This window comes from Drosophila melanogaster, chromosome 2R (assembly GCF_000001215.4).
Source record: "Drosophila melanogaster chromosome 2R".
Lineage (NCBI taxonomy): Eukaryota > Metazoa > Arthropoda > Insecta > Diptera > Drosophilidae > Drosophila > Drosophila melanogaster.
In genome coordinates, this window is record NT_033778.4 from 12,043,267 (window position 1) to 12,063,775 (window position 20,509).

The 20,509-nt window shown below is 42.9% G+C and overlaps 4 protein-coding genes across 8 annotated transcripts; 3 read left to right on the forward strand and 1 right to left on the reverse strand.

The window, feature by feature from the left end:
- The first annotated feature begins 1,345 nt into the window (after positions 1-1,345).
- On the forward strand, positions 1,346-6,906 carry Drep1 (DNA fragmentation factor-related protein 1). Of its 2 annotated transcripts, none has more exons than NM_136877.5 (4): positions 1,346-1,642; positions 4,710-4,925; positions 5,209-5,480; positions 5,539-6,906. In NM_136877.5, exons 1-4 carry the CDS (start codon positions 1,598-1,600, stop codon positions 5,897-5,899), a joined length of 894 nt encoding a protein of 297 aa, NP_610721.2. In that variant the 5' UTR covers positions 1,346-1,597; the 3' UTR covers positions 5,900-6,906. Both variants share the same exon structure in this region, with proteins under 2 accessions (NP_610721.2, NP_001260909.1).
- An 804-nt stretch (positions 6,907-7,710) lies between these two features.
- On the reverse strand, positions 7,711-8,489 carry CG30039 (uncharacterized protein). The gene is made up of 2 exons (NM_165862.2): positions 8,341-8,489; positions 7,711-8,288 (listed from the first exon to the last, which is right to left on the reverse strand). Exons 1-2 carry the CDS (start codon positions 8,359-8,361, stop codon positions 7,866-7,868), a joined length of 444 nt encoding a protein of 147 aa, NP_725100.1. The 5' UTR covers positions 8,362-8,489; the 3' UTR covers positions 7,711-7,865.
- A 1,188-nt stretch (positions 8,490-9,677) lies between these two features.
- CG44314 (uncharacterized protein) lies at positions 9,678-13,281 on the forward strand. Of its 3 annotated transcripts, none has more exons than NM_001299400.1 (2): positions 9,678-10,077; positions 12,703-13,281. In NM_001299400.1, exon 1 carries the CDS (start codon positions 9,710-9,712, stop codon positions 10,001-10,003), a length of 294 nt encoding a protein of 97 aa, NP_001286329.1. In that variant the 5' UTR covers positions 9,678-9,709; the 3' UTR covers positions 10,004-10,077; positions 12,703-13,281. The 3 variants fall into 3 exon arrangements, with proteins under 3 accessions (NP_001286329.1, NP_001286331.1, NP_001286330.1); NM_001299402.1 differs by having other exon boundaries at positions 12,708-13,281; NM_001299401.1 differs by lacking the exon at positions 12,703-13,281 and adding an exon at positions 10,307-11,330.
- On the forward strand, positions 11,823-19,600 carry Drep3 (DNA fragmentation factor-related protein 3). Of its 2 annotated transcripts, none has more exons than NM_136879.3 (4): positions 11,823-11,952; positions 12,708-13,120; positions 18,242-18,451; positions 18,555-19,600. In NM_136879.3, the coding sequence occupies exons 2-4, from the start codon at positions 12,755-12,757 to the stop codon at positions 18,777-18,779; spliced, it is 801 nt and encodes a 266-aa protein (NP_610723.2). In that variant the 5' UTR covers positions 11,823-11,952; positions 12,708-12,754; the 3' UTR covers positions 18,780-19,600. The 2 variants fall into 2 exon arrangements, with proteins under 2 accessions (NP_610723.2, NP_610722.2); NM_136878.3 differs by having other exon boundaries at positions 12,703-13,120; positions 18,555-19,354.
- The last annotated feature ends 909 nt before the right edge of the window (positions 19,601-20,509 follow it).

The following is a 20,509-nucleotide window of genomic DNA, read 5'->3' on the forward strand; positions in this document are numbered from 1 at the left end:
GTCAATGCACCGCGGTGCATGCACGTGACCTGCGAACTGCAGGCGACACAGCCACCCACACAAGCCAATGTCCTTGTGCGTCCTTTCGAGTGACCTGCGCTTAAAATAGTCACAGCTACCACCCACTGCTGCTTCTCCTCCGCAGGACACGTAGAAGTTACTATGTGCAGTGCAATGACAGCAAACGGGGCAAACTGCCAGCAGCAGAAGCAGCATCAGCATCCGAGGAACCAATGGTGCGCACTAGGATGACAATTTAAGGCTGCCCCATCTCTGATCTCCCCCATACTTGCATGCCCACCTCTTTTCCGGGCTATTCAGTACCGTTTTATACGTGGAAAAACTTTTGAGAATTATATAAAGTTAGTTGATATTCGTATGACTAAAAGAAAACTACTCATTCCTATTTATACCTACATACCTTTATCCTTTATGGAATCCATTTGCTCAATTAGGCGCTGATAAGTATGCAATAAGTTATAGTTTTTATTAGTTTTTAGTATCATAACAGAATCTTTATTTTTCGCCGTGCACAAACTGATGAGAACCCAATCTGGGGCCACCTTCCGGCTTTGGCTTTCCTTTCATGTATTTTGGCCATTTGTCAAAAGTTTGCTTTTTGCTCTTCTTATCTGGACGGTTCGTTGATGTGTGCATGGCAATAGATGTATATAGATTTAAATGGGTGTTGGCCACTTGTGTAGAAAGTTAAGCGTAGTCCAACTGCTCTTTTGGCCGGGTTCCAAGCGGGCGAGGGGATTTCGAATTGACAACACCGGATATCATTGGGCTGATAATGCGCAACCCCTCCCAATGGACTAATTGAATCCGAAAGCACCTTCCGATGGAAATAGAGATTAGATTGCTGGAATCACCTTAACTTTTCAGCCAGGATTGTTCCAGCAAACTCTTTGTGTTTTCTAGGGACTAGGCCACAGCCAAATGTTAACATATTCAGCGAGAGAGAACGTGTTTTTGACTATGTTTGTTTTCTCTTTGTAAGCTTTATGTTTCAATATATTTAAAATTCTAATCTGTTTAGTGTTTTCTTTTAGAAGCACATTATTACCTATTTTACAAAAAATTGATACAATATTAATTAATTAAATAACCAAAATCTACAGGGAATAATTTATAAAAAAAAAAATATAAAAAAAAAAAGTGTTAGGCTTCAAAAATATGTTTACTTATCATGATTAAAAAGAAACATGGCCAATAGGACATAAAACAAATATTATTTGAACCTATCAGTTAACATTCATTTAAAAGCGAGCACTCGCAGTTCGAACTCAACATCTGTTAGAAGCCCTTTCTCTGCGTATAAAAGGCAGTGCTTTTGAGCAAAACGCGCTCATTTCAAAACCGGTGCTCATCGCAACGAAAGCTCCGCTGCGGAGCCGAGAAAATATTGTTAATTCCCATTTGAAGTGCAGCTTGTGGAAGGAAATTCCAAGTTTGTTTGTTCGGACGCCGAGTGCAAGTGCAAGAAGCAAGCGAAAAGTAATCAAATCTATAGAAAAGTCATTTAATGTGGAGCAATTAAGCCTGGAAATAAAGTGCATAGTGAATAAGTAATTTAGTTGGAGCAAACAAAGCCATGGAGACTGCAGCGAACTCGGGCGACTCCAAAAAGCCTTTCAAAGTGAGTTCCCCCTGTAATTGTAAATGGAAATAAAGGCCGCAGACGAACAATTGCATTTTAAGTGCATGCATTATTTTCCTGGCATGTCCATTTTTGGGCGTTGTTGTTTTCGCCTTTGTTGTTGTTGGCCGCGTGCTGCGTTCGCTACTTTTTTTCCTTTTTTTTTGGATTCTTATGGAAACTGGGTTGAACTTCAGAACTCAAGAGAGCCAAAAGCTCAAGCTAAGAGAGTGCCGAAAGCTCAGTAATAAGCATTAACTGCCTGAAATTTGACTTTGCAAATTCAAAAACACTATTTAGTTGCTTTCTTTCTCTTTGTCCTTTTTTTTACATGTTTGTCTAGCTTTGCATTTGCCTTTTGATTCGAGTATTGGGAATTGTTTGCCTTTAGCATTTGTTTTACTTGACTGCTGGGCCATTGTTTCCTGTTTAATTTGTTTATCTGCCGCTTAAACAGCAGAAAGCTGTTTAAAGTATTATGGGGATGTAAAAAACGTGCTTAAGGTTGCAGAAAACCACTGGAAGTACATGCAGCTGACAACTCAAAGGAAACCAATAAACCACAAAGCTATTTAAATTGTCTGTGAAACACAGAAAACAACTTTCGTAAAACATGACTGGAGATAACATCCAGGAATTCCCTCCCCCACTTTATCCATTAAAATGCCGCTCCTTATTAAAATATTTAATTCAAAAACCACCAAACGCAAATCGGCTTAAAAGCTGTCAAATACCATGACAGCCATGAAAATGCCATTAAAAAGGGAAAACTTTTCATCCCGACATGTCGCTGTAATTAGCCAACAGCCACGCCCACGACCCGCCTCAGGCATTTTGTTAATAATTTATTAAACAATCTACATAATGCCGCGGCATAGTTCAAAAGCAATTTAAAGTTGTCGCCTAATTTCCCCAGCGACTCGAAAATCTGCGGCCTACGCCCATCAAATATTAAAATGTCCTGCGACTTGTGGATTCTGCCCGCATCTTGGATGCAGATGATAGAGTTCCTGGCACGTCTCCTTCGGCTGCTCCTAAAACGGAGCCAGACGCCGGAGGTCGTTGCACGTTCATCTACGTACGTATGTGTGGACCAGGACCCTCGGGTCCTGATGGCTGAGCAGCTCGAGTTAGTTGAGATTTATAAGCCCTCAACTCGCTGCTGCTCTACCAATTTGCCCAAGTCGTTTTGCATACACTTTTGTGTATAAACTGGTCTTCTAGAAAAACACTTAACTGATTTCATCTAGACTTTCACATACATTAGCCTGAACTTGTAGTGATGCTAGTTTGGAAATTTGTATCTTAAACAGTAGCAAGTAGGTAACATTTGTGTTTGCTCATTTCAATATTTAAATATTATTCTTATATTTAAATATTAAAAAATAAAGTTTTACTTACCACGATGTGCCAAAAATTTGCTCTTAATGATATAACCTAATAGCATTTCCATTCAAGAAACAACTTGAAACACTTTTGAAACATGTTTACTTTCCGAATAAATCTTGTTTCTGATTTGTATAAGCTTTGTATAATTTTGCGGGTAATTAGATAAACTGCTAATTGAATTGCGACCGCTTGAAAAATCGACGCCACTTGAAAAATCAACTAATGCGATCGACTAAAACTTTTGACAAGTTTCCGAACAAAAACTATGCTTTTGTTTTCGATGCTGCCGCGACTCCCACTTGTCAAATGCGCCAGTAGTTGGGCAAAGTTTTCATTGTTACAAAGTTCTAGCCCCACACGCCGCATTCATGATATGATTAATATTTGGAGCTTTCGCGGCACAAAAGTTATGTGGCTTTAAGTATTTATAAGATAATTTAGGGACGACCTCCTCCGCTATCTGAGCAAATGGAATTGGGATGATAGAGCAGCTAGGCGCACGAGTAAAATGAAATGTTCGAAATGCAAACTCGAGTACAATTTCATTTAGTCACGGTGCTCTCAAATATTCATGAAGGACCTCAAGGAGTTGCACGCTGTCCGACGTTTCGGGGCTATAAATTCTGGGTGGAATGCATTCGTGCCGCTTGCTCCCTTAAAGTTGCGCCTCCTTGAGCCTCCATCTGGACGGGTCTAATTTATGTTTCGTTTAACCTTAGTGCTGAGGCATCATTTAACATCGCATGCAAGTTTAATAGAGCCAAAGGCTTGCGTCCTTCGTCCTTGCAACCGGCGAACAGCACTAACCTATGGCATTCGCGAAGGAGCATGCAGCATGAAGAATGCTGACATGCATAACTTGTCAAATAAAAAGAAAATTTAAAAGGATACGCCAGGGAATCGGGGAGTGGGAGATAAACGACAAATATTTGCACCGCAGCTGCTAGAGTGCATGTCAAACTGCGTTCGAGATCTCGAGCAAAAGTAGAGGAGCTCATGGAACTCGGCATTCGCAACTGAAATATGCACAAAGTCGTCGGGCTGTGGGAGGCACTTTAAGGTGGTGACATCCCCCACCGGGAAAAAGCCGTCCATAAATCTCAATTAGAGCAAATGGACATTTGACAGCAGGACATGACGTGGTCGCAAATATTGCGTTCATTTATTCATTGCGATTTTTCGGGGAATGGAAAACAATCAGCGTCGAAATGTGGTTGTGTATTTATTATTTAGCAACTTGCGCTACTATTTATCTTTTCTCTTTGTTTAATGGAATTTTCAAAGATTGCCTAATTAAATAACTATAAAAACAGGGTAAAGTTTGCGTTGAAAAGAGAAACAGACTGAATAATTAAGTGCAAGCGGGAGGATAATGAATAAATCAGGCGGAAAGTTTCCATAGTTTCTCCATTCCGTTCACGTTGTTGTCTCAAGAAAAAGGGTGCAGCTAAAGGAAAATTTACAACTTTTCCCATTTCGATGTTTTTCCGTTTTCTTATTTTGGGTGCCGACGATGTGAATATTTTATAGGACCTCAGTTGTTTCCCATCTGACATTAATTTATTATTCATTTGATGAGCGGGGCCATGTGTAACTGCTACTGTCTCCGTAATTGCAAACGTGTAATGGTTTATTATTCCCTTTTCCCGGCACTGTCCTTCTGCGTTTTTATGGCCAGGTCAAGGACGTAACACGCAACATTAAGAAGGCTGTCTGCGCCTCCAGTCTGGAGGAGATCCGCAGCAAGGTGGCGGAGAAGTTCGAGAAGTGCGACCACCTGCCCACCATCCACCTGGACTCCGACGGCACGGAGATCGATGATGAGGAGTACTTTCGCACCCTCGACGAGAATACGGAACTGGTGGCCGTCTTTCCCGGAGAACATTGGATCGATGTGAGTAGCCCTTAAATAAAAGGAAAAGGAAAACAGGCACTTAAAAATAATTATATCAGCACCTTTTTTATTTAAATCACCTCAATAAATTCGTTTTGCGATTGTGTAATTTTCATTTCTCAAAGTGAACACCGCTTAATTGGATAGCTCATTTTATGTGTCCCTCCTTTTATCTGCCATAATGACTAATTGCATTATTTCTTGAATGCCATGAAAGAGCTCCATGAGCATGGGACCAAAGCCAGGAAGATTAAATTAAATGCTATCTGCACTCTGTTTATAGCCCACTCACTACGTGACGATAACCACTCCACATGGCAACGAGGCAGGAACTGGAAACGGAGAGCTGAACGGAGGAGGCGAGGGCGACACCACCGATGCCAACAACTCGGAGTCGGCTCGCATCCGCCAGTTGGTGGGCCAGCTGCAGAACAACCTCTGCAACGTGTCCGTGATGAACGATGCCGATCTGGACTCACTCTCCAACATGGATCCCAACTCGTTGGTGGACATCACGGGAAAGGAGTTTATGGAGCAGCTCAAGGATGCGGGAAGGTGAGTTTAATTCCTTTCCCATATACCACTTAATTGTAGCATGATTTCATGACTTTAGGCCATTGTGTGCCAAGCGGAATGCCGAGGATCGTTTAAATCTGCTGAAGCTATTGAAAGCTGGTGCCATTTTCTGCTCGGAACGTTATCCCGAGGATGCGGAGGCCATTGACCGGGAGATTGGACGGCAGTTGAACGAGGCGGAGAGTGGACAGATGAGCACCACAACGACGAGCAACACCCGCACCATCGAGGTGGTGCAGTGCGACAATCAAAACACGACGATAACAATTACGGTGGGCGAGGCCACCACCACTTGCGCCACAGCCAGTGGAGCGATGGGATCCTCCGCTGCCGAAGCGGCTGCCAATGAGGCCAATGCCAATCCAAATAGAAATCCAAATGCCAACGGCGACATCTGACTGCCCATTTTGGGCAGTCTTAGGTAAAGTCTGCCGGCGGAAAACTAACGCAACTGGGTGCGCCAATCAAAATCAAGAGCCAAAAGGATATACCGAAGACATCAGTCCTGCAACATTGGGTTAACATAAATCGTATTTGTAGCATGTAATTAGGCACTGCGAAATCAGCAAAAACGAAACGGAGACGAAATCAAGTCATTGAAAATGCTTCATAGTATCTAAGAGCAAATGAAAGTTAACGAACAATACACGTACTAGATTTAAACACCGGGTCACGAGGCTCAAGAGAACAAGAGGCCCGCGCAGATTTGAAAAGTCTTTTAGCAATCACAGTCAGCGGAATCGTATTTAACCGCATATACACGAGTCACACCAAGCCGTACTAGATGAATAATAATCAAAGGTTAGCGAAATAAGTATTATACTTGAGGTAGAATCCCACAACCAGAGCGAACCCCAATTGGATGGAGTTGTCCCAGGAAACTGTTGATTTGCTTACCGTGTAAATTGTGTTACGAATAGTAGGTAGAGTGGAAACGCACATCAAATATTGTTTTTAGACCAATGCCATTGTGAATGTCATTCGTTAAAGGCCAATTGAGACTGACTGAATTTATGTGTAATAGGTTTTTTCGTGGTTTGAGCGGTTCGGGAAAGATCGGATGGAAGCCTCCAGCGCTGCTGCCCTGTCCTCCCAGAATCCCCGTCTTCCCGCCCCCGAATCCATAGCCAAATGAATTTAAGCGACAGCGCAAACATTGTTAGCTAATTAAACAATAATGGAACACAATAACGCAAATTGCAATTGCCCAATCAAAGTTGGTAACTGTAACTGTCTACAATTCGAATAAGCAATAAGGGAAACCGTAAACGTAAACGAAATCTAAAACCGAATGCAAACAGTGAACAATTATTAAATATAGTGAAAAGCATACAGTAAATGCAAGTGAAAACCCCGAGGCAAACTATATACACGAAACCAAGTAATAAATAAATGATTATTAAACTAAAGTTGATTGAACTAGCATAACTGGCAAACGGGGCGTATGCGCAACGCACAAAGCGTGTGCAACAGGGCGTATGGACTGCATCCTGCTCTTCCGCTGGCAAAAGAGAGTTTCCCCTTCCTTCACCGCTTCTTCCATTTCCCTTTTTTCCAGTTCGAGAGAGCAAGAGAGTGGGAGTCCTACACCTGCTGCTGCCATATAATTGCATTACTCGACGCCATTCTCTTTTGCCATTCAACTTCCTTCGTGACGTCACTGCACCATGACGTTTGCAGGTCCTGGCTAGCTGATTGCGATGGCCTACTAACACAGTTCAAAGCTCCCGGGTGACCCAAATTCGTGACGACAGCGCCCCACAGCAAGGGTCTCTTTGTGGGCGTGGCCCTGGCTTTGATGAATTGAATCCAGCGTCCTGTGGCCTTTGCATACTCAATATCCCCTACTAACACAGCACATCCCTTTTTCGGTTCCCATTCCTTGGCTGCTCTTTTAATTTGCGCCCTCGACGATTTTCATCCTGCTGGCAGGGGAAAAAAGAAAAATCATGGGGCGAAAAGTGCCCAAAAATATTAAAAATGTAACTGAAAATCGCTTTGACTGCTTTTGATGTGTATGATGGCATTTACGGTGGGCTGCCTGGCCAAGAAATTGTCACACACACTTGAGTTTGTAATTCTTTTGATGTTGTCCTGCAGATTAAGAGGAAGTGCCGGAAGAGGAAATGGAAACTTAATCGAAAGCAATCTGAGCTTCGAGCGAACCGATTTTGGTCCTTTGAATAAAAAAAGACTCTTATTGAAAATTATTCAGTAGTCAGGCATTTTATTTAACAAGTCTAGTACGAATAATTTAGATAAAAAGTTATACAATTAGTTAGAAAATTACGTTCAAGTAAAAATCTTAAGACTTCATTTCAAGTAAATTTTGTACGTTTGTTTCCTAAACGTAGACAACAATTTTTAACACGGTAATTTCGAACGCTTCATAGGTTGCTTGCGGTAAGCACCACCAAGTACTTTTCTGGACGAGATCCGTTTCACCTTGAACAATCGACCATCTATCTCGGCACATGAGAAAAACTTGGTGCGGGCCGGAAAATAGATCGTGACAGTTCCGCACTTGGTACAGTTCACAGCGCGATCTCCGTAAAGAGTGCTTTTCCGTTTATGGATCCTTGCCCTTTTCCTTTTTTTCACTGATCTCGATGCTTTGCATTCTGGCTGCTTATATTTATGTTCCCGATTTAAAATCCTCGAACTACTGCAGCGCTGGGACTCTTGAACCTCTTTGGTTTCTTTCACATTTTCCTCAACGTTTTCAGGTGATTGCGGTAATGGAGGACCTCCTTCATCAGTTGCGGCTTGTGTTTCTACACTTGGAAGCTATTCAATTGCGTGAAATTCGTGTGTACGTTTGTGATGTGTCAATACTCACCGGAAAATTTTCTTGGCTCATTGTTTTGTGATATTTATCATCTACGACTTATCGTTAGAACGTGTGATTCGTAGAAAGGATTGTTTGTAAATGAGGGCTCCCAGTGTTTTAAGTAAGACAATAGAATTCAATGGGTCCTGAGTTTTCATGAATCGAGAATTTCCAGGCTGCCACGTTGTATATCTTGTTTCAAATCTTTCTAAATCTTAGAAAGAGCTGCAAAATTCGATGTTTACCAATAGCTTGCTAATTCAACTTGAGCTCTATGCTCTTTTGTAGCGATCCGAAACACTCGACAGTGGATTAATTTCGGTGGAAATCAAGTCAGGTATCACCACTTTATTTTGCAAAGCATTTGACCCCCCCTTACTTATACACAAATCCACCGTCTATGACGCTTGTTGCATGCACACACACGCAAACGAACGAGGACTATATGTCCTCCAAGCACAAATGTCAAACGTCTCACAAGAAAGAGGCGGCGGTGGCGGCGGAAAGTGGGCGTGGCAGGGTAAACAACATATCGAGTGAAGTCCTGCTTGGCTCGACTTACTAACGAGTCGCTTTTCCCCCAAACGAGGACATAATTCTCAACAATTTTTGCTGCTCGCCTTTTTATTTTCACATATACATATACTTTACACACATTTCCCCCAAAATAAAAGTCAAGGATAGGGTAGCGGGTGGCCAGGATGTCCTTAGCGAAACGGTGAAGGGAAGGGAAGGGATTGCAGTGGCAACCACTCGCCCCGGGCTGTTGATTTTTATTCAAGAGTGTGCGTGTGTGTGTGTGTGTTGCACATAAACAAGACGCTGTGTAATAGATGCCGCAATGGGCATTACTAATGCGCCCCGTGGCACTTTTGCCCATATTTGCGCCAGACGGGCATGGTGCAGGGGGCAGGGGGGTGGTGAAATCAACGTGCTTTGTGGGCGGCAAGGGCGGTCCATAATTGTGCAGTTAGAGCCGCTGGCAGCCGCAAACTGGTGCTTAGATTGCCTCATTTGGATGTTTGCTTTCGCCATCCGGAAGTCATTATGGCTGCGGATATGGGTATGCTCACCTACACCACGAGAATCATTATTCAAGCGAAATTAGTGGATTTTATAAAATCGAAAAGAAAATTATTAAATTATTATTATTATTATCATTACTATGTTATACATAGGTTGTAGCATACAACATAACTTAATGATAGAATTATTATTTTCGTACCTGGTAAATATTGTTTCTACTCACATTAACTTTAGTTTTTCAGCTAAATGGATATTAAGTACTTACTACATTTTTTTCTTGAGTGCAGCAAGCCCTGGGACAGTGAACAAGCTGTCAGTAATGAAAATTCAGACAGGTTTGGCAAATACAAATATGAAATTATCCGTTTTGTTTATCGTGATGCAGTTGCTGGTGCTGCTGGCTGCACAGGCGATTGACCTTTCGCCGCCGCCGCAGCAGCAGCAGCAGCAGCAGGGTGCAGATGTGGCAGCCAGCTTAAAGGAGCTGCAAGGGGAGATGGCGCATCCATTGGGCAGCCAGTGCATCAGCGATTGCCTCGCCGAGAAGGGCAACCTAGTGCCGGATCAACTGGGTGAATGTCAGCAGGTCGAGCAGCAGTTCGACTGTACACTGTACTGCATGTTTGATGTAGAGCCGCGCTATTAAGCCATTAACCGATATAGTGCAAATACGCACAGGCTTGCTGGCCATTAAACCAATTATGGCCAGGACCGTTGCACGTAGGTATCCTTACACAGGAAATACACAAAATAATGAAGTATGCCATTAAGGGGGGGAAATGTAATTGCTTGTTACATGGCGGCAAGGTCGATGCCAGTGCTTTTTTTCTCTCATTATTTTCCATTTCACATTTATTTTAATTTAATTAAAATGTTTGCCATTTTCTTTTATACATTTTTGGTTTGCCCCGCATCGAAATGCTATTTTTTTCCATTTAATTTCATTTAGACTGCTGACAGCAGGCGCAAATATTTGGCATTTACCCGTACCACTGCCTTATGTGTTTTTCGCCTGACGAGTTTTTGGCGAAAAGTGCCACATATCCAAGGACCAGGATCAGAGGCCATTTATCATCGCCACATGCGGCGGCATGACCTTTCCGACGACATGTGAGTTAATTAATCTAACTGGCCAGACGGCCAAGGTCGTGCATCGCAATTAAACATGGCAGCTGATGATGAAGGGAATTTACCTTCGCGACCAGACGCATAAATTTCAATTTGCACCTATGCATTTAAATTGATGGCGATGGAGGTCCTGCAGCAGGACCAGCATGCTGCATATGCGAAATGCGAATAGTTGTTCGCGCCGCGCTTCAATGCGCAATTAGCGGACCATGGCCCATAAATTATTTGACCCGCCGGCGGGGGAAAATGGGAAATGGAAAATGGCGGACGGAAATGAATGCCCAGCAGGGCGAATAAACAGATGAGCGTGCAAAATTCGCCCAGCAATCCGAATCCGCTTGGGCCTAAAGTATGCACTTCAGGTAGTTGGGACAAGGACCAGGCTCAAAATGCGTAAACGAGATAACAGGCCCACAGATATATTGTTATCCATCACGTGACTGCAGTTGGAATCACGTGCTCAGTCCATGTTCAATGCCGAACTTCCGTAAGCGGGCGCAATCAAATTAACCTTGGCTCACGCGGCGTATGCGCAATATTTCAGCCATTTAAGCCCAGTGCTGTGATAAATGCAGCTAAGTGGCTTTGTTTGCTCCCAATGCGAACAAATTCGATCGACGTACAGCGTCTCATGCATTTTAAATATTCCGCCAATGCAAATGCCAATAAATCTCGGCTTTTGTCTCGCCCTCAAAGGCAATGCACCTTTGTTGAAAACTTTTGCCCAGCTCTGGGATGCTTTAATTATGCAGCCAGCAGCAGTCTCATTATGCCGAAGTGACATTTTTCAGCTGGACGCCAGAGTTTTTCGCCGAAATTGCAAACTTTATTTTTATTGCATTTTTAAACTTTGCCCTTAAGCGCCTGAAAGTTCAGGCTAAAATATTTATATTTGCCATCACGCCCCGCAAATACACTGTGCTGTTTGTATTCGTTTTTATCTTCTTGTGGTCCCGGCTAAGTAGAACTATTTGCAGCTGCTCCAGTAAACTTTTCCCACCTTCCAGGTCATAGAATCCCGATCCCAGGCCAGAGTTCTTTTGTGCCAACTTTACTTTATCCGGCATAGGGTCTATGCTTCTGGCCCGGCACGCCCAGCGTGTCCTGGCTAACAGGAGCCTTAACAGAGCGCTCGCTCTCTCTCTCTCTCTCTCTCTTTGCCTCTCTTTGCGAGTGTCCTGCTCTCACGGCCAAAGCTCCGCGAAGGTTAGACTTTGCTGTGTGTTTGCAGGACCTGCTGACTTTGCGCCGTGTGTGTTTGCGCTGGCCGAGGCTGTCGGCAAACTCGACGAGTCCTGCCACGTTTAAATACAGCACGCACAGACGTCTGGCAATTTATTCCAAGTTCGGCCGGCTTTTGTTGCACTTGGCTGCTGTGAGTAGTCGGCTCGCGATCTCAGCCAGAATCGCGTATTGTAATTGTTGCCGGAAGATGTGAAGAATTCGGTTTTTAACTTAAAGTGCACGGTAATGAGAAACAAAATGTTGCTTCTAGAGTTCAGAGTATATAAACCAACTATCTTTTTGTCTAAAAGAGGCTTGTGGAAATTATGGAAAATAATTAGTTTAGCTTTCATGATAAAAAACAACAAGCAAGCACATGCAAACTATATTCTTTTAGACTTATAATTGCCTCTATAAATTTAAATGAAGTTTTACCAAACAAAAAAGTTGGCCAATTATATTCGTTTGAAAAACTCTAAACACGTTTCTGCATCGTCATATATGGAGCTTTACTATCAAATACAGGACACCAAAATTGAAATAGTGCAAATTACATTACTATATAAAATTAAAAAAATAATAATATTTTGTAGATATTTTTTTTAAGTCGTTGGTAAAAATGTACAGTATTTAAAGAGCCGATGGTGAAATTGTAATGCAATAACATTCCATGGTCTCCTTCTTTTTTTTTTGGTCTCTATAAACTTCGTTTTCTATGTGGCTTTAAGGTCAAGCAATTTCAGCAATTGCAAAACTTTTTTAAATCAAAGCCAAAACAAAGGCCAAACAACGATTTCGTTATAAATTTTCCGGTCGAAGCAAACAACGTACACGCGTATATGAAATAACAATAACACAAAGTCTGGCAGTTTTAGTATGCTTGGCTCAGCTTTGAAAGCATCCCCGAATGCCATACAGCATATTTCAATTATCGTCTAAATTTGTTTTGCTCGTCATAAATCTCTTTCTCTTTCGACCATGTTTTTCAACCAGTGCAGCAAGGAGTCCAGACAAGGCGAACAAACTCTCGAGACGAGGTAAATACATGACAGCAATGAATGCGGATGAGACAAAGCTGGCTGGAATGCCTCAAGGAGCTGAGGAGGAGCAGGAACCGGAGAGGGAGCAGAAGAAGGAGAGCGATGGAGCAGCAGCTGCAGCAGGAGTACAGTGTGATCCTGATAGCAGAATAGTGGCTCCGCCGCCCAGGCAGCGGACTCTGACAAGGACGGCCGAACTGGACGCGGACTGCGAGGACATCGAGTTAGATGCCGACGATGGTTTGGACGATGCGGCGGATAGCATCACCTTGGAGTTGGCCCTATCGCCGCACAGCAGCGCCACGCCCACGCCCTCGCCCACCACCGCCGACGAGGATTTCGCCCAGCTGGACAACAGCAAGCCCTTCAAGGTGGGTATTCCACTCGCTACTCGCACATCCTTCATGTCCTTTGTGGCATTTAGCCACGCTACCTGGCGCCCCGTCATCTGGGCCAGCATTTCGTTAAGTGATTACTGCGGTGCTATTGTTACGCTTGATGGGTATATAGTAAAAAAAAAATAGAAAAAATTAAACTGAAAATGGAGGAAAAAGTTTGACGGTCAGGACGAACAAAGTGAAGGGTTCCCCGACGGAACGGCCACTTCAAAGCCTTCGGCGTTGAGTGGCATCATCGACATTGGCACTGCTGCTGAAGTGTTGCTACCGGTGCTTTATTCGCCCTTTAAGCATTCGTCCAACTTTTCAATTCGCTGCAAGAGTTGGTGCGGGAAAAAATCCGGGAAAACAGAGCTGTTTCCTTTTGCCCTACCAGCAGCCCACTCCGCACTGCCTTCACCATGGCAAACTCCATTTGATTGTGAGGATTGCGTGGCCCTGCCCAATTTGGAGCACAGAAAGAAATGATTAGGGTCACAAATAGTCGCTGTCAATTCTGCAAAGTTTACGAAACAATTTACGCATCCGTTTACCTATTTACGAAACTTTTAACTCTAAAAACTGTGTGTGAAAGATACAACACATCGACACTTGCAAGAATAAAACGATTCTGTTTAGTATTGATATGATTTAACTTAATTGAACTTGAATGTCCTTATTTTGATGATCCTATATCCAATTACCCACTTATAGTAAGCCATGCTCAGTAAATCACTAACACTATCAATACAATATAGTATAGACCATATTTCACCCTCTACTCAGATTAGCTTCTTGCAAATTTTTTGCCTGTGTGGCTGGTCAACAATGAAAATTTAATTAAAATGTTCAAACTGTTCAGTTGCATAGGGTAGTGGGATCAGGATGCGGGCGCCCAATTGTCTCGTATATCATTGTGGGCCAGCCAGCTGGCCAATCATCCAGCCATTCCGCCAATCGCCTCCAGTGCCACGCCCACATCTAAGCCGCCTTGTGGCGTCTGTGTGGGCGGCGATAACTATAAGTAGGTGTCTTGGCCACGCCAGCTGAACACCCTAATCGATGTATTGTGTGTTAACGGCATCAGAGCGATGGCCATAACAATATAAACTGGCCAAAAGATCGGCGTCTACGAGATATCAAGTGGCTGTAAATTTGCCAGGCGAAAGCAATTAATTGACGGCTTGACGTGGCCGAAACGCGATGTCATTTGTCAGTGGCAACCGACCGGTGATGATGATGATGATGGGTGAGCGTGGGCCACGTGACGTATGCGTAATTCATGCGCATTCCAGCTAATTAATAAGCCTCCATCTTGTCTGCCATCTGACACGGGCATCTTCTTTATCGAGCTCTCGGGGAAATTGCCAAGGTTCTGATTAAAAACACTGGATGATATAATCCTGGAGATATAATCCCTTTGACTAATTCCAGAAACAACTAAATGAGAGTGAAAATTAAGGAAAGGGTTGGTAGTCAGAGGCCAACACATGAATGCGTGAGGTAGGGTTAATAATATCCTGTGTTCACGTATTGGCCCTTAGGTTCTTCTCGGTATGAAAATAATTTGCATCTCTTCTACTTAATATCAGATAGTTCAATTAATTCGATGGTTACCATGACTGATTTGCAGTTTGGTTTACTCACAAGGTTAAATTGGTTTAGATCTACCGCTGAACTGAAAACTCATAGCAGTGCTGCCACACAGAAAGACATTTTTGACTTGAAAATATGAATACCTTAAAAAACAGCTGGAATTCAGTTCAGAAACTAAATCAAAATATATGAAATAAAGGAAAATTTGATTGGAAAAGAGCTAAGTCGGCAACAGTGCCTACTAGAGACTTCAGTTGGCTGCGTACCAAATTATTTTACTTCGCATGCAGTTTTAGTTAATATTTTGCTTAAGGAAATTCTGTGGTTGCCCAGAACACTTCTGGTCCTGGCAGAAAATTAGATTCCTGTAAAACAAATCTCATTGGGCGAGGAAAAATCCAGCTTTCATTTTCCCCACTGGCGTAACGCGCAAATGTGTTTTTCATGTCACAGTCATTTGGGGTCCACAGTCCACCTACGGGCATCACCTTTCGGTGGGTGTCTGCAAATGCAAATGGTTTAAAAATAAAGCCTGATCCATTCGTTATGGAGAGGTTTACATGAAAGTTGGGTCGGATATTAAATTAGCAGACATGCCGCATGGAACAACATCAGCAAGGAGATAGGCAAACAAATAAACAAATAGAAACGAAGAGCAAACAGAATATGTCGTACTGTGACTGAGACATCGCGTATACGCAACGTTGCGCATTAAGCCAAATAAACGGGCATTCTTCGTGTCCAGACAAGCGTGCAACTAAGCGCTCCTCTGTCTTCCGACTCAAGTTAGCTAATAAGTACGTGTAAGTGTGGAATGCGACGAGTTTGAAACCAGTGAGAACTCATCATGGCCCATGGAGCTCGAATGAATGAGCGATGCTAACGATTTCCTCAAAACAAAGCAGAACACTGAGAAAAAAGGAATGTGTAATTTAAAAATCAAGATGTGTTAACAAAAGCCTTAAAAAACTAAACCTTAAAATTCTAGGTTTTTGTAGAAAGGCATATAGAGTGCCTAAAGCAATGTGTTGCTATGACATTTCGGTGGCAATTACGAGCAATTAGTGGGGAAATGTCTCCGATAGACTCCTTGCAGCGAGTGAAGGCAACATGAGATGGACAATGGGCATCGCAGGCACAGCACATTACGGCAATTTGTGGGGGTTGTGACGATGGGCCATACCAAATTAATGCGGCTTTCGTTACCTCGCCCCGAAATCGGTTTTCCGCATTCGGGGTACTCGAATTCGAGTGCCATAATTGCTAGCATCCTCCGTAATTTGCATATCCTGACCGACCCTAAGTGCTATTTGAACAACAGTCCTATCAGGCCACATCTCGTGATGCCTCATGGCGAATTCATGGCTGCAGTGCGAGCGTTCTGCGCATTGTCCTTGCCACACTTCTGTCTTGTTTGTCGCCTGTTCTAATGATGGTCTCCTGCTACGCAAACTATGAATTTACAGGGGCAATATTGACGCTGTCCGCTGGCAAACAGAAAAGCGAGGGTATATGTATAGCCTTAAGGAACTACCGCACGGGGGATAAATATTTGCCAGTCTCTGGAGCAGAGGCTACAATTTGGCCAAAGTGAAACCGCAAATCAGGTCGAGACACTAAGCGCTGCAAGATGAACCCACTTCATTTTGCCCTGGCAGCCAATTGAAGGGATTGACCAAAAAGTCAGAGTTCAACAGAGGCCACTCGAGAAAAAAAACTCGAGAAAACTCACATTGTGCTTGCTCGGTCTCAGGCCGTTAAGAAAGCCAAGTTATAATGACTTTCTGGCAGCAACAAGGGCGAAAAAGTGGTAAGAGGCAATGAAAGCCGCAGGACATTGGCATTTGGACCAGAATTCGTGGCACGAGGTGCCGATTGAATGGTATGTGCGTGGTCGCAGATTTCCAGAATGAATACAATCGCTACGTTTCGTTATACCAAATAGTTCTCTTGGCTTTAATGCCCACCCAAGCCCACAGACCAATGAAATTCGCATTAAGCGCGTGATAAAGTTTCATTGTTGTCGCTTTGGCTTGGGTTTTCACCAATTGAGCTCCAGACTGCCACCAGACGGTATGGCGTTGGCCATTTGATGGATTCACTAAGCATCCAAAGCATCGTATAATTGGTTTAGCACATTGATTGATGGGCTGTGATGGCAGAAAAAATGACTCTTTTGGGGCTGATGACTCTGCTTTTGAGACTGCAGACTGTGAAGGCAGCGATTAAATGGCCACAGACCGCTTGACAGTTGGCTGTCAACTGGAGACACCTGAAGATCTGTCAGAACCAACCGCACCCCTTGGCAATTCATCAGTATATGTATGTACACAGGGCGTATACGCAACACAATGCCCAAAAGGATCACAAAGGAGGCTTTGGCAACTTTTCGACAGAGCTCTCCCACTTGCTTGACCCTTCGTTCCTTTTTGTTTTCTTTCACCTTTCGCCTGACCCACCCCCCTCCATATTCGACCTTGACAGCCTGTTTGGAATCGACAGCATTATGCCCTAAATATTTTAGTAGCAATCTTTTAGGCCCAACAAAGGAGAGAAAGAGGCTGGACGCTAGCCGAAAAAGCAGAAAAGGTTGAAAAATATAATCGCTTGAATGTGACGACTTGTGCCTTGACCTTCCCATTGTTCGTTGGCTTTGTTGTTATGGCAAATGATAAATTGATTAGTTGTTGCTGCTTCTGGCTGCTGCCACCCCGTCTCCATCCATCTTCCTTCAATATTCAAATTCATATTTATGTTCATCGCAATTAACCTGCGTCTTTTTGTATCCTTACACTTATCTTTGTCGCCGCGCTTCGTTAACTTCATATTGTTTTTATCGACAGCATTAAATGGGTGCCTTGGGGGCCTTTTCGCAAATTAAAGCAAAAAAATGTTGGGGGCTTTTCGTCTGTGTGTTGCTATAGCTTAATGGATAAAATGTGTGGAGGGCTAAACAATTGACTACGAGTATGACAAACATTTATGGCTAGCTAAACAATTTGTATTACATTTGGCTTTACATCCATGTTGCGATTGGTAGATATTACTATTTTAAACAACGTCTTATCGCTTAAGTATATACTTTTAAAAACCAGATTGACATATTTACCTCAAAAGCCTTAAAGTGCCAATTTGCAGCTCAAATATTTGGGTTAAAAGTGGTCAGGCATTTTATTTATTCCAAAGTTAATTAAGTCTACAAAAGGTGTCCTTCGCTTTTATTAAAAAATTCTTTGAAAAATATCTGATATAAGTAGAGTCAGATATTACACTGTAATAATCTGCAAGCCCTATCTTATGTTTATATGTTAGTTTAACTATTTAAACGGAGGTTATACCCTATGATTTTCAAAAGTTTAGGTATCATAACCCTATAAAATGTAAATACCCTTTTACGTAGCCATTTTTCGCAGTGTACTAGTTAAGCCTTCTTCCATCACAGCTATGCAATTTCCGGCATGTCAATACTGAGCGTGAATTCGGCGTAAAATTCCTAGTAATCCGTCGCCTCCATTCCAGATCAAGGACATCACGAGGAACATCCGCAAGGCAGTTGTGGCCACAACGCTGTCGGAGCTGCGGACGAAGGTGTCGCTGAAATTTGAGCGGGCTCAGCCGGCGATACACCTGGATTGCGATGGCACCGAGGTCGACGATGAGGAGTACTTCAGCACTCTGGAGCCAAATGCCGAATTGATTGCCGTCTTTCCTGGCGAGCAGTGGCGCGATGTGAGTTCTTTCGTCCCTTCTTTCCTTTTTTGCAACCTGGATATGACTTTGACTTAGACTCATCCGACCAATCATGCCACAAACCCTTCCATTTGCCCCACAGCCCAGTGACTACAATGCCAATCTGCGTCGCACATCGCTGGATGCACAGCGTCTGCGGAGTCTGGTGAGCAAACTGCAGCCGAACTATATGAACGATGATGATTTGGATAAGCTGTCGAACATGGATCCCAACTCCCTGGTGGATATCACGGGTCGGGAGCCCAAGGACAACGAATACTCAGCCAGAAGCGATGCCGCACGGCTATCAACGGAATTGTCTTGCTAAGGGAATGCATTTTTCCCTCAACGAATTAACGTACATATGTTAGCTTAAGAAATGTGTGAATTGGTATGTAAATAGGGAATTTGTACGAGTTTATATGGCTAGACGGAGTATTTTTGGAAAACGTTTTGATGACAGGCACTTGATGCGACCGATATTTGGATGGTTGTTTTTGCTGCTAACCGTAGATCAGAAAGTTGTGTATTTTTCGAGCCCACATTGTCGTAGAGCAACTCACCCCGAATGTCTATAATCAGCCGCTAATTGTTCCTAGACCAATAGTCGTGTATGAGCCCATAGCCTGGAGTGCCTTGAAGGCCGATCTCCAGTTATGGACTACCTTATCCTCACCTCACCTAACCTCACTCAGCGGACGATTAACGAGCTGCAGAATAGATTTTGATCTAGACAAATAGTTATTAAAAAATATATATATATATTTTCCATAGCAGAATCCTTGTGAATGTCACACGAATACCAATGCAGATTGGGTTATTAGGGAGCAACTAGAACTTGATGTTACTGAATCTCAATTAAATGAATTAATAATGGAATAAACCTTCACCCTAGGTGCACAGAAAGGGTTTTTGCCTGTTTTTTTTTTTGTATTTATGCTGCATCATTGAACAAGCACCATTTGCTGCACCATACGAAAGGTTATCGAGACCTGAATTTAATTCAATTTACATTTACGTTGTGCCCGCAAAAATCAATTGCAAATCGTAATTTGTAACTATAAAAAAAAAAAATACAAAAAATACAAAAACAAAAGAGGAAATAAATAAATGGATAAATGTGTGAAAATTACTTTTTATCGAAACAATAAAATGCGATTTTATGTGCTGATTTGGAATCTTGTCCGGATTTGTTGCGGTCAAGAGAAACTACTTTTCACTTTCAAGGATAAGCAACTTGTGCAGTAATCCCTTTTATTTATCTGCTTTGGGAAATGCCAATACCTTTCACATCAATTCAATGATATTTCCATTCAACATTATCGAATATTTTTAGCTGCCCAAAGAGGGTATTCTGCAATTTGAAGAGCTATTAGTCTGATGCACTTGGGCTTGAATGCAAAAACTATATTAAAGTACATATATTTAATCAGCCTTTTTGTTTTCATTACCTGACTGGGGCTTCTACGAATTTAAGATTCATACACGTGCTGCACTTAAAGCTTACTCCCAGATGGCAAACTAGTTGCATTCAGATAGAAAGGATTCCACAATGTGAAACATGGTAAACATAGTTTCCCCATCACCCATCGCCCGCCGGCCACTCCGGGTTATTGTTTCCATGTTAAAGTTCCGTCTGCAATGTGCCTGAAATGTTCTCGGGAATCCCTGCCAGGCGTCGAAGTTTGAATGGAAATGAGATGGAACTTCCATTTAACCATCAGTCGTATTGGAAGCCGTGTGAGGACCTCTGGGCATCCGTCGCACACACAGAATGCGAGAAATTCTTAATGCGGATAATTTCTGGGCTGGCGACAAAAGCGCAGGAAGTGTTACACATGGCTGCATAAAATGTGTGTTTTCGGGGAAAAACACCGGGAAAACTGACAGATAAAGGTAATGCCATGGTATTCCAGCGCCAAATGCGGAAGGCATTGGTCAAAGTTGGCTGCCCTTGGCTGGCTGGAGACATATGCGAGGATGTGTATTTATAGCTAACCAGCTCATTTCCCATACAACTTTTTGTTTTGCCACCGTTTGCTTGCCCTTAAAAAGTTC

Coding starts and splice junctions, on each gene's coding strand:
- Drep1 (NM_136877.5), top strand. CDS start 1,598: ATGGAGACTGCAGCGAACTCGGGCGACTCCAAAAAGCCTTTCAAA. Junction 1,643..4,709: donor ACTCCAAAAAGCCTTTCAAA/GTGAGTTCCCCC, acceptor TTTTATGGCCAG/GTCAAGGACGTAACACGCAA. Junction 5,481..5,538: donor CAGCTCAAGGATGCGGGAAG/GTGAGTTTAATT, acceptor TCATGACTTTAG/GCCATTGTGTGCCAAGCGGA.
- CG44314 (NM_001299400.1), top strand. CDS start 9,710: ATGAAATTATCCGTTTTGTTTATCGTGATGCAGTTGCTGGTGCTGCTG.
- Drep3 (NM_136879.3), top strand. CDS start 12,755: ATGACAGCAATGAATGCGGATGAGACAAAGCTGGCTGGAATGCCTCAA. Junction 13,121..18,241: donor ACAACAGCAAGCCCTTCAAG/GTGGGTATTCCA, acceptor CCTCCATTCCAG/ATCAAGGACATCACGAGGAA. Junction 18,452..18,554: donor CTGGCGAGCAGTGGCGCGAT/GTGAGTTCTTTC, acceptor TTTGCCCCACAG/CCCAGTGACTACAATGCCAA.
- CG30039 (NM_165862.2), bottom strand. CDS start 8,361: ATGAGCCAAGAAAATTTTCCG. Junction 8,289..8,340: donor TGAGCCAAGAAAATTTTCCG/GTGAGTATTGAC, acceptor GCAATTGAATAG/CTTCCAAGTGTAGAAACACA.